The sequence below is a fragment of the Euprymna scolopes genome, chromosome 46 (assembly GCF_053919585.1).
Source record: "Euprymna scolopes isolate OS-2025 chromosome 46, ASM5391958v1, whole genome shotgun sequence".
Lineage (NCBI taxonomy): Eukaryota > Metazoa > Mollusca > Cephalopoda > Sepiida > Sepiolidae > Euprymna > Euprymna scolopes.
Window position 1 is genome coordinate 26,406,895 of NC_136527.1, and position 12,960 is coordinate 26,419,854.

The following is a 12,960-nucleotide window of genomic DNA, read 5'->3' on the forward strand; positions in this document are numbered from 1 at the left end:
TCTCGATTGATTAACTGTGTCGGATATATACTCGAGAGTCAAAACAATGGTAAGACTATTCTCTTATCACAGCCCTGCTTATAAAATAAAATGGACTTTCTGACATTTTGGGGCTTCTGTAGAACTTATGAGCGACGCGTTATCTTTTGTTTTGATTGTGCAAAGCTAGATCTGTTATTAAACTTTTGCTTGGATGGGGGCGGGGGGGCTAATTAAGCTTCTTTTTTCTTTTTTATGTACAATGTCTTTTTTTTTAAATCCAATGTCTTAAGACTTTAGTTTACTAATTATCTTTGAAATAGTCCCAGAAAACTAATATTTATCTTTCAGGGGAATTTTTACAATGAATTTATTTAACTTCCAAATTTGAATTTGTCAGTTTCTGACGCCATCAGGAAAACATTTTTCATTACAACTTTTTTTTTTTTCCTGTGTAATTTTTTTAACCAGTGTAATTCTTTGTTATAACAAGTGGTCATTGTTGTAAGTGCAAGCGTGCGCACATTTTTGCTGGTTGGTTGGCCACAATTATCAAATAAACACCGCCTTTACCCCCCCCCCAGAAAAGGTGGCCGTAAAAGTTGGTGCGCATTTTACGTTAAATTAATATACAAAAGTGATCCAACTCATTTTCACACGATATTTTTTCATGTCTGAAAAACTATTTGCTTCCTGAAGTTTTAAACGTTGTTTTCGTTTTCAGCGGCCAGAAAAACCTTAGTAGTAGTAAATTTAATTTGGAGGGTGGAACCTTTACTTAAATAGAAGACCCCCCCCAACAACAACAAAAAACTAATAAAAAAATAAAAATAAAAAATAAAAGGAAAACAAAAACAAATTTAATTTGGAGGGTGGAACCTTTACTTAAATAGAAGACACCCCCCCCCCAACAACAAAAAAAAAACTAATAAAAAAATAAAAATAAAAAATAAAAGGAAAACAAAAACAAATTTAATTTGGAGGGTGGAACCTTTACTTAAATAGAAGACACCTCCCCCAACAACAACAAAAAAACTAATAAAAAAATAAAAATAAAAAATAAAAGGAAAACAAAAACAAATTTAATTTCGAAAAAAACAAAAAACAAATAAAGCTGTTGCGTTTCATTTCGCTAATAAAAAACTGAGAAAAATGGAGGGGGGGGGGAAACGTTTCGATTCGTATTTACATTTCCGGTTCGATGTTTTGCTGTCTTAATTGGAATTCGGGGTAAATTATTTCCTTGAGCTGAATTACACCCATGGTAAGTAAACAGGCAAGATTATCGATTAACTTTAAGCTTTAAAACATGATAAAAAAAAAATAATCGGATATCGATTAAAAAATATTATAAGCGGGTTTGTATTACTGTACACATAGATTCGAAAAGGGAATTTAGGAAAACTCGTCCCGGGAAAACTCAACCCCGGAAAACTGGTCCCCTTTCGCTAGGTAGGAAAACTGGTCCCTTATTGAATAAATGTCGATTGAAAACACATTTTATGATCGTTCTTGAAGGAGATATTGTTTTTTTAAAATAGACTATAACCCCCATAATATTTAAAAAAAATTTTTTTTTTTTACTTGTTTAATGTTTTTTTTTTCTTTTTAAAATAAAATCGATTTTCTAAGTGTCCGTTTTCTACCTAACTGGTTAAGTTCTTAGTGGTTTCACTTATTTTAAAGCGGTTATTATGTTCATAAACGAGACCGCTTTTTTTATATTAATATAAAAAGAATTTACGGGTTTGTATTACTGTACACATAGATTCGAAAAAGTTGTCAAAAAACAAATATATAACAAATAAATGTTATCAAAGGCAAAATAAATTACTTTTCTACCACACTGGATATAATTTTAGTGTTTTTATTCAATTTAACATGTTTATTCAGCTCGAAAAGCATACAGTGTTTACCGATGTATTGGAAAATTTAAAATGGCGGCCGACTCTCTCTTTAACACGGTAAATTCGGAAAAAGTGTAATAAATAATAAACTAGAGAAAATACTGTTAGAAATTTGCTCCATATATATTACCGTGACATAACTTGACATATATTCGGTGGTTTTTTAATAGTATTTTGTCTAGTTTATTATTTATAACACCTTTTCCCGAACTTACTGTGTTAAAGTGAGAGTCGGCCGCCATTTTGAATTTTCCAATACATCGGTATTGATACATTGATAATTGAGAAAATTATAATTTTAAATAACGCATGAGTGCATTTGGTATGAGAGAAAACAAAAACATAACAACAAAAAAACTATCATAATTAAAAAAACAAAACAAAAAAAGTAACGAAAAATCGAATCGCTCCCTGTTTTTTAATTTTTTGGTTTTGTTTTTAATTATTGTTTTTAGGACTCCAAAAAACATCGTTAAAATAAGAACAAAAAAAAAATTGTAATTAACTTTGTATGAACATAATAAACGCTTTAATATAAGTGAAACCACTAAGAACTTAGCCAGTTAGGTAGAAAACGGACACTTAGAAAATCGATTTTATTTAAAAAAAAAACAAAAAAAAAACATTAAACAAGTAAAAATATTTTAAAAAAATATTGGGGGGGGGCTATAGTCTATTTTAAAAAATAATATCTCCTTCAAGAATGATTATAAAATGTGTTTTCAATCGACATTTATTCAATAAGGGACCAGTTTTCCTACCTAGCGAAAGGGGACCAGTTTTCCGGAGAAGAGTTTTCCCGGGACGAGTTTTCCGGAGACGAGTTTTCTGGAGACGAGTTTTCCGGAGACGAGTTTTCCCGGGACGAGTTTTCCCGGGACGAGTTTTCTGGAGACGAGTTTTCCGGAGACGAGTTTTCCCGGGACGAGTTTTCCGGGCACCTCGAAAAAGTTATCAAAAAAAACAAATATATAACAAATAAATGATATCAAAGGTAAGATAAGTTACTTTTCTACCAAACTGGATACATTGTTTGTTTTTGTTTTTATTCAATGTAACATGTTTATTCAGCTCGAAAAACATGCAGTGTTTACGGATGTATTGGAAAATTTAAAATGGCGCCCGACACTCAGTAATAATACAACCCCTTATAAGCTTTCAAAACTATGTTCACCAACATGTTCATTTTTAATGTGTTTGGTAAACTGCACAAGCATCACATTAACTTTAGGCTTAAATGTTTCAAACACAATAAAAAAAAATCAAGAATCTAAAATAAATAAATAAATAGATAAATAAATAAATAAAAATACGAAAAGGCGGCTTTAAAACTATCAGTTTCCGCCATTAAATTGCACGCAAAGCGAATTAGAGAAATAATGAAGATGAAACTTGTAATCTGTTCTCTCTCATGTAAATATTAAAATGTTAAATAAAATAATACTAATTTTATCCGTGATATTCACCAAATAGATCGGCTCTATTTCGAAATGATTTCTTTTTTTTATTTTTCCTCTTCAATTTTGTTTTCTGCGAACTTACTCTTCCGTTCGTCATCTTGAATGTTAAGTTGAGCTTGTAAAGTCAATCACATTTTAAAAATCGTGTCCTTTATAAAAGCAGATAAAGTTAATCGAAAGCAGATTATAAAACAAAAACGTAAGTATTACTACATGGCGCACGTATTTGTATTTTTTATTTTTATCTTTTTTTCATCGGATTATTATCGAATGGGCACTAATTTATCAGATTTTGTTTTCAATACTGACTTAAACAACAAACAAAAAAAGGTCAATACGTAATTCTTTATGTTTATTTTTTTTTTATTTTCATCATTTTTTCATCGAATTATTATCGAATGGTTACTAAACGGTCAATACGTAATTCTTTATGTTATCAGTGGTGGCCAATTCTGTATGCGTTTTCACGTACAGAATTGATAACATTTTTATTGATTTTTGTTCTTTAATGTCCCTGTGTTTTTATTGAAACATGAAATCAGAAAAAACAAAAACAAAAAATCTCCGCCTTACTAGGTGGCCATAAAGTGGGTGTTTATTTTACATTAAATTTATAATGAAAAGTTATCTTTCCCTTTTTTGAAAAAGTAAATTTTTATATCATGAAAACTATTTCTCTGCGCCACTTTTAAAGTATATATTCGTTTTCAGAACTCCTGAAAACCTGAAAAAGTCGTCATTGTAAAGGTTTTTTGGAGGATTGGAAAGATTCTTGACGTGGACCAAAACAACTTATTTATTGTTTACTAAAGAAAAAGAAAAATTTTATAAATTTTTCTTGTTTAAATTTTTTAAAGTATATATATACTCGATGCACGTATGGAAGTTGTACCCTCCCACTGTATATTTTTTTATTATCATCGTTAATTCTTTTATTTTTATTTTCAACTTAGTCTAATGCTCAGTAATCTTCCAGACTATATAAAAAAAAAGAATTCAGTATTTACCATTTTTAAGGTGTACTCTGTTTCTAATAAAACACTCTAGTAAATCGAGCCCCCATTTTGGAAACATCGACTTTTTTAGCCAAATTTCACGAATTAAGCTTTTGTTGTTTTTGGCCTTCTTGACATTCAGTTATTGTTTTTTCATTTTTTAAAATTAAGTGTTTGTATTCTCGTCGAGTGGTTTCAATATGACAGGCATAAAGTTGGCTGTTTCGTTATTTGTATATTTGCTAAGATGGTTGCTGCTTATATTTTCACTAGTAAGCTATCCTACAGCAGCTGCTGAATTTCTCACAAATATACCATGCAGGTTGTATTACAAGAATATGTGGTTGTGGACAGTTGAATTATGTATGAAGCATTTAAATGAAATCTGATTATTATATCTCTTGTTTCTTTCATATTTTATTTCAGCTGGTAAGACTCTTCTGGAAAGTTGTATAATCCAGGGATTTTGAAATTTGTTTAAAAAAACTGAGATTATTTCAGTTTTTCAATAAGTGTGATTAATTATTGTTGGATTGTAAATTTAATTGTTAGTTCTTTTTTTTATATTTATTACTATTGTGGTTACTCCCTCTTTGCTATGGACTTTTATTTTTCTTTCGGTTGTGATTGAAGGTAACCTTGTATCTACTGTTATTTGTATGAACTTTTCTTTTTCTTTCAGCTGTGAGTAAAAGAAGCTGTGTATCTATCTTTTAGATCCATAGCCATTTATTTGTTATGAAATCTGGATACATTTCAAATGTTACCTATGATAATCATCTGGGAGGATGTAAGCAAGTAAACTTTTAATCCCCTTCCTAATCTTGAGGTCAAAGAAAATAACCTCTTAGTGAATGTCCCAAGGAGGAGACGTGCTTATTAGTTCTATTTGGATATAGTGCATCTTACTTTCATCGGTCGCTAAAAGAACATAATTTCTCATAGTAACATATTTGCTGATATATGTGAAAGATTTCAATTGCAAAATCATCCAAATGGTTTTCCCTCCAAAAAATTCCCCTCAAATCATATGAGAAATTCCTTCTCTTCCTCCTCTCTAGTTCTCTGTGGATATAAGCCACCTTATTTCAACCCCTCCCTCTTTCCACAACCAACTTTATGTCTTCGTAAGTAAAAGAACATAAGAAAGAGAAAATTAAGAAAAAATGCAAATTGAGCAATTTTCCTGACCATGCAGTTGATCAACCATCTTGCAATCGTGTTACTAACTGAACGTCCTGGAACCTTCATGATTGATCCTAGTGGTAAGATTATGGTTGGAGTCCATCCCTCCCTCTTTCCACAGCCAACATTATGCCTACATAGGTAAAAAGTACATAAGAAAGAAGAGAAAATTAAGAATATGCAATCAAAAATGCAAACTTAACAGTCCTAGAGTGATATGATCACTGTTAAAAGGAGCCAATCTTCTATGGGATATGTTATAGATATTCTTAACCAACTCAATAGCATTCAGATTATCTTTTATGAATGAGGAAGGCTTGATTGTCGGCTGTTAATATATTCAGAAACATACTTTGCTCCAGTTGACTTTAAATTTATCATGTCGAGGAACTTGAATTATATTAAGCTTAGGTGCATGTTTACGGTTTTCTCTGTGATCCTTCCAAACTGATGTCTGTCACCTTATTTTAATTTGCAACACTGATTAATTTAAACAAGAATGATGAAAGTCAGAAAAGATTTATTCAATTTGATATTCAAAATGATTAGTGTGCTAGGGGGAAACAGCCAATCATTTTCATGCATTGTTACAAATGAAACGTATGCTGCACGGTCGATTTTTCGTTTTTGTATAAAACTTTTTATTTCTGTTTCTTTACTGCCTCACACTTCTTGCAGAATCTCTGTATATGGCCCATCTCACCATAATAACTAATATCTAATTATCTGTCTATTGACTTCTCTCTAGTTTTGGGGATTAGCTGGACCCATAGCCTATACTAGAATCCACTGTCTCATGTGACAAACCTCCGTGGGTTTTTCTTTATACTCCTGGCTTATGTCGAGCCAGATCTTCCATTTAACTTTTGCTAGGACCTTCTGATAGATCTTGTGGCTCATATCTCATCGCAACCGTCCTCACCTCCCTATCACTGAGACCCTCTATAAAGAATCCCAGTGCGTCCTTTCAGACTAGTCTTCGATAGTAGTCCTCTGGGGACGTCTTCAAGTCTACCCATGTTAAACTCTCATTTTTTAACATGAGTCTGTTCATTAATTGTCCGACTTATGTACTAATAACAATATACTAATAACAATACATATCAAAATGAGATGAAAAGTTTAAGAAAACCCTCCACCAGAGAGCAAGACACAAGATGTTTCCAGTTAGTAAAATCCCTCCTGAATAGTGCCCTTACTTTATATTGGTAACAGTTTGTATACCATATAACAAGGACTTGGCAGAAAAAAAATCATAGCAAAGACAGATTGAAAAATAAATTAGGGCGGAATATATATGGATTTATAGTATTTTACACAATTTGGGAACCATTACTTATAAATAATATAGTAATAAGTAATAAAAAGTTTCTACATCCGTACGCAGGGTGGCACCAAAAAGAAAGTCCGCACTTGTCATTTTTTTTAAAAAACTGCAAATTTAAGCTAAATTGCATGTAACTGTTTAAACAACCTCATGCCTCATTTGATATCAAAAGTCAAATATGAAAAGTCTAAATTATAGAAGAATAAAAATAAAATAAAATGATGCATATAGACATTTAATTTAAAATTACAGATGCGGACTTTTTGGTGTTATTGTATATATATATATATATATATAATGTATAGTAATAGTGAGAACATCTGGAAACAACATAGTTCCTAAAATTTACACTAGGATTATCTGCAAAGATCCATGATGCAAGAGGGCATTGCCAATAAATATAAACTATTTCATTGTGTTACTGTTGTATTTGTGTTGCATTACTGTTCTGCAGTTACATTTAAATAACAATTTGCAATTACATGGCGTTTCTTTTTATCTTCCTGATTAGTAGTTTATTTTTAAATTGGCGTGAACACTAGGATATCTCAATTAAAATGATGCATAGGTTAATTAGAAGTTATATGTAATTTAGTTAAAAATCAGTTGTAAGTTAAATAATCGTGAACGTCGAAGTTTCAATCCTCAGTGAGATTGAAAGCTAATGCTACGAGACGAGAACAATATTCTGAAGAATGAATAATATGAGTAATCAATCCTCTAATTGTAAAATGGAGAAATGTGAAAATTTTAGTTTAATATTTGACAATAGAAACAAGTTACTTTTGTTAACTAATCAGTATTCTATAAAACTATACTCATTTTATTTTGAATTTAATTAATCAATGTTGTGGATATTTTTAATGAAAATAAACATAATAAATTGAATTTTACCACATGAATTTAATTTTTTTACAATTTGTTATATATTTCCAGAATTTGCAACATTGAACAGAAATCCATTAATTAATGTCAAGCACCTTTCTTCATTGGTAATTGAAATAATTCTTAGTTACTTCATTGAAATGATCTAAAGTTGAAACTTATAAGCTTATTATCATACACTCAGTTCAATATACTTTTTGTGGAATCAGATGCAATCAAACATGGGAGACAAACCACATTCCTGTGAAGTATGTGGATCTTCTTTTGCACAGAGGTCATATTTGTGGATTCATATGAAAATACATACGGGAGAGAAACCACATTCTTGTGAAATATGTGGTTCTGCTTTTGCACAGAAGTCACATTTATTGAATCATATTAAAACACATACGGGAGAGAAACCACATTCTTGTGAAGTATGTGGTTCTTCTTTTGCACAGAAATCACATTTGTTGAATCATATTAAAATACATACCGGAGAGAAACCACATTCTTGTGAAGTATGTGGTTCTTCTTTTGCACAGAGGTCATCTTTATTGAGACATATTAAAACACATATGGGAGAGAAACCACATTCTTGTGAAGTATGTGGTTCTTCTTTTGCAGATAAGTCAAATATGTTGAAGCATATGAAAAGACATTCAGGAGAGAAACCACATTCTTGTGAAGTTTGTGGATCTTGTTTTGCACGTAAGTCAGGCTTGTGTAGTCACATGAAAACACATACGGGAGAGAAACCACATTCTTGTAAAGTATGTGGTTCTTCTTTTGCACGGAAGTCAGGCTTGTGTAGTCACATGAAAACACATACAGGGGAGAAACCACATTCTTGTGAAGTATGTGGTTCTTCTTTTGCAGATAAGTCAAATATGTTGAGTCATATGAAAACACATACGGGAGAGAAACCACATTCATGTGAAGTATGTGGTTCTTCTTTTGCACTGAAGTCGGGCTTGTGTAGTCACATGAAAACACATACGGGGGAGAAACCACATTCTTGTGAAGTTTGTGGTTCTTCTTTTGCACTGAAGTCAGGCTTGTGTAGTCACATGAAAACACATACGGGAGAGAAACTACATTCTTGTGAAGTATGTGGTTCTTCTTTTGTATGGAAGTCAAATTTGTTGGATCATATGAAAACACATACGGGAGAGAAACCACATTCTTGTGAAGTATGTGGTTCTTCTTTTGCACGGAAGTCAACTTTGGTGACTCATATTAAAATACATAGGGGAGAGAAACCACATTCTTGTGAAATATGTGGTTCTTCTTTTGCACAGAAGTCAGCTTTGTTGAGACATATACAAACACATACGGGAGACAAACCACATTTTTGTGAAGTATGTGGTTCTTCTTTTGCACAGAAGTCACATTTGTTGAATCATATAGCAACACATACGGGACAGAAACCACATTCTTGTGAAGTATGTGGTTCTTCTTTTGCACGGAAATCAACTTTGCTGAATCATATAGCAATACATACGGGAGAGAAACCATATTCTTGTGAAATATGTGGTTCTTCTTTTGCAAAGAAATCTAATTTGTTGCGTCATATGAAAACCCATACAGGAGACAAACCACATTCATGTAAAATGTGTGGTTCTTCATTTGCATGGAAGTCAACTTTGTTGAGTCATATGAAAACGCATACTTCAGGAAAGAACTAAACCAAATAAAACAATTCCTTGAAGATCCCTCGGTACAGGGTCTTCCTAAGACCACTATAAGGAAACTTTGTACCAAATACCATCATGAGAACATGTAGGGGTTGCATAATACAGCTAGGGAGTTGGAGGGAAAATACCAGCACTTGCCTAGAGGACTACAAACCAGGAGAAAAAGATCAACTCTCAAATTCAAAACAGGCAGTTTAAATCAAACAGAAGGAATTTTTACATGCAACTTATAAGGGACACCAGTGTATTGGAGACAAATACCATTAAAGAAGCCCAGTAGATTGAAGATATTTTTAGGCTCAACGAAACCAAGCCTCAGATGCCAGAACCAGTCATAACTCCTGGTACGATAACAAGTTAACTGGCACAATTGTCCAACCACAAAGCACCTGGCATCGACAATGTCCAAAACGTTTGACTGAAACAATTGACTGCACTTGATCACCACTACGGTGATTGCTTCAGCAGGGTGCTAAGAGGTGAACAGGTAACACCACCCTGTCTGACAGAGGGGGACACTAGCCTCATACCCCAGACGAAAGAGACACAATGCCCAAATAAATACAGGCCAATAGTATGTCTAATAAATACCTACAAGCTTTTCCCTGGTCTAGAGGCTGACTATATATGACCAACTACCTTCTGGGACCTACCTTGAAAAAGAGCAGACAGGGTACAGAAGAAAACTCCTTGGTACCAAAGACCAAATATTGATCAACAAGACCATCTTAGAAGACTGTAGGAAGAGGCAAAGAAACCTGAGCATAGCATGGATCGATTACCAGAAGGCATTTGACAGCGTGCCACACTCATGGTTTCTTGACTGCCTTGAATTATACAATATTAAGCCGATAATATCTTGTTCTTTTTAGTTTGTGTATAGCTGTGTGTTGCAATTATTTCTGTTCCCCAGACTCTTGCTAATATGTAAGAATATGTGCATGAGATGAAGGCATGTATGTGAGTTAATGAAGATTCATTTTCGTCTTTTCGCCTCCTTCAGTCAAGTACCAACAAAGGGTTGTTGTTTGACACAAATTTTGTTTTGTTTTTTCGTCCTTATAAGCTGAATTCTGATTGTCTTACCCAAGGTACTTGTCATACGGGATTGGTTAATTTAACTTAATGTAACATTTTAATGTTCAACAAAAATGTTTTTTCGCGCATGCGTACATTCATTATATATTATACTTAATGTCAAGAAGTGGATGCTCACTTTACATTAAATTTAAATATGAAAATGATTTCCAATCTAAAATGTTGATTTTGTTTATACATTTTTAATAATTACCTTTGAAACATTTCAGACCAAAAAAAAATTTACATTAAATTAAGATATGAAAATGATCCCCAATCTAAAATGTTAATTTTGTTTATACATTTTTAATAATTACCTTGGAAACATTTCAGACCAAGAAAAATTTACATTAAATTTCAATATGAAAATGATACCCAATCTAAAATGTTAATTTTGTTTATAAATTTTTAATAATTACCTTTGAAACGTTTTAGCCTAAGAAAAGTAGATTTTTATTGCTTTGTTGGATTAGGTCGTAAAAATACTTGTAAAACAAATCGAGTAATCACACAAAAAATAAAATTGAAAATAATTTTTTTAATTGTTCAAAATTAATGTGAAATATAAACTGGATACAACAATAGAAATCATTTTTAAATCTGAAAACTTGTGTAAAAATTGGACAAGATATAAAACTTCAGAGATGTTCAAATGTTTGTGTAAAAGTACCAACAATTATTCCAATTTCAACCACTTTACCATTTTGTGTCTTTAACATATTAATGTGCATATTTTAATGGAAGCCGCTGGACACTTTTATTGAATCAGAGAAGCAGTGTTTTTTGCCGTTGTTTATGTTAATTTTATTAATTGATACCTCTGTATTTTTGACAACAAGCTCAGTTTCTGCCAGACCAGTTTCTTCTTCAATAATGGACATTAGTGTTACATATGGACGTCCAACTCTCCTTTTTGCGTCTGGAATCCAAAGTAGAAGCTTTCCTGCCGGCTCATCATGGCGACTAATAGGACTGGCAAGTGCTAGAGGTCTCTGTCTCACAATATTAAAAACACAAGGTAGGGAACCACATCATGACCTGTTTATTGGGTGACTTTTCCAGGATATGTTGTAGGCTAGTCGAAATATTTTGTATATTTAATATCGAGATGTTTTCGGCGTGATACGTTTAGCGTCCATGATTCTGAGCAGTAGAGAAGGATTTATTCTATGCAGGCTTTGAAGACCTTGGTCTTGGGTTCTTTCTTGATTGGAGATTTCCATACTTTCTCTAAAGAATGAAGTGCATTCCATGCTAGCACGACGATCCTAAAATGCATATCATGTTTGCTTTCGGAATAGCCTCCCAGTTATTTGAAGTCATCAACACAGTGAATCTGAGATTCACTAAATCTCTGATCTATCCGATGAAAACCAAGGTGCGTCAGAAAATCGATTTAGATGATTATAATTTGTTTTTGGAGCATTGAAATAGAGACCAACGTCTTGACAAGCCTCTCGACTCGTTTCAGAAGATCCTGAACATACTCAATACAATCCTATGACAGCCTCCTTATTGTTCTTGAGTTCCTCAACAATTCGTCGGAGATGGAGAATGTGGGATTTGGTTGACCGTCCCTCACGAAGTCCATTCTGTTACGGATGCTAAACTTCATGGATGATAGGTCTAATTCTTTTAGGCAGACAGCGATTATAAATCTTGGCTGCAATTGGTAAAATTGAAATTCCTCTGTAGTTGTCTATTTTGGAGAGATCACCTTTATTTGGTATAAATATCAGACCAGATATACACCATTCGTTTGGATGATTTCCATGGAATGCCTGGTTACAGAAACATAGCAGACGCTTTCTTGCTTTCATCATTTTCACAACTCTGGTGGCAATTCGTCAAGACCGGATGCCCTTCCGTGATTTAACTATTGGACCACATATTGGTCTACTTCATCGTGATCCAGATCACAACTTGTAATCTCAATAAAAACAAAATAATGAATTTTCTCAACGGGTGGTACATCTGCTTGAGCAGCAACATCGGCATTTAGATATTTTAAATGATTTTCTCATGTATATAATATATATATATATGTGTGTGTGTGTGTGTGTGCTTTTATGTATGCGTGTGTGTGCTTCAGGACAGCTCAATGCACCGAAAACCCTTTCCGGCTATGGTTATGGTCTTTGGTGTGGTTTCAAGTGAGGGCGACAGTTCCTAACTCGTGGTGAGACAGTGATTGAGGCTGAAGGTGGCTGCATTGAATAGATATCAGCTCTATTATATAATCAAGTTATTTGCATTAATTTTTAAAATACAAGTTTAAAATAAATGTGTATTGTTTATATATAATATTAAGGGTCTTTTATTAATTTAACAGAAATTCTTCATTAAAAAAACATGAAAAGTGAAAGGATAAACCAAACAGGTGAGATCGTATTTTATTTTTTTAATTCAACAAAAGTTCACTAAATTCATCAAATTTCACAAAATTCAGTTTCAAACTAGTTTACTAAT

General features: G+C 32.7%; 1 protein-coding gene across 1 annotated transcript in view; it reads left to right on the forward strand.

Annotated features, from left to right (window-relative positions):
- Positions 1-10,662, forward strand: part of LOC145270717 (uncharacterized) — a 289,119-nt gene extending 278,457 nt beyond the window's left edge. Inside the window, exon 2 of the mRNA XM_080126328.1 lies at positions 7,790-10,662. Within this exon, the coding sequence (XP_079982454.1) occupies positions 7,948-9,405 (1,458 nt within the window). The 5' untranslated portion in view covers positions 7,790-7,947 and the 3' untranslated portion in view covers positions 9,406-10,662. The remainder of the gene's footprint in view (positions 1-7,789) is intronic.
- Positions 10,663-12,960: the final 2,298 nt, after the last annotated feature.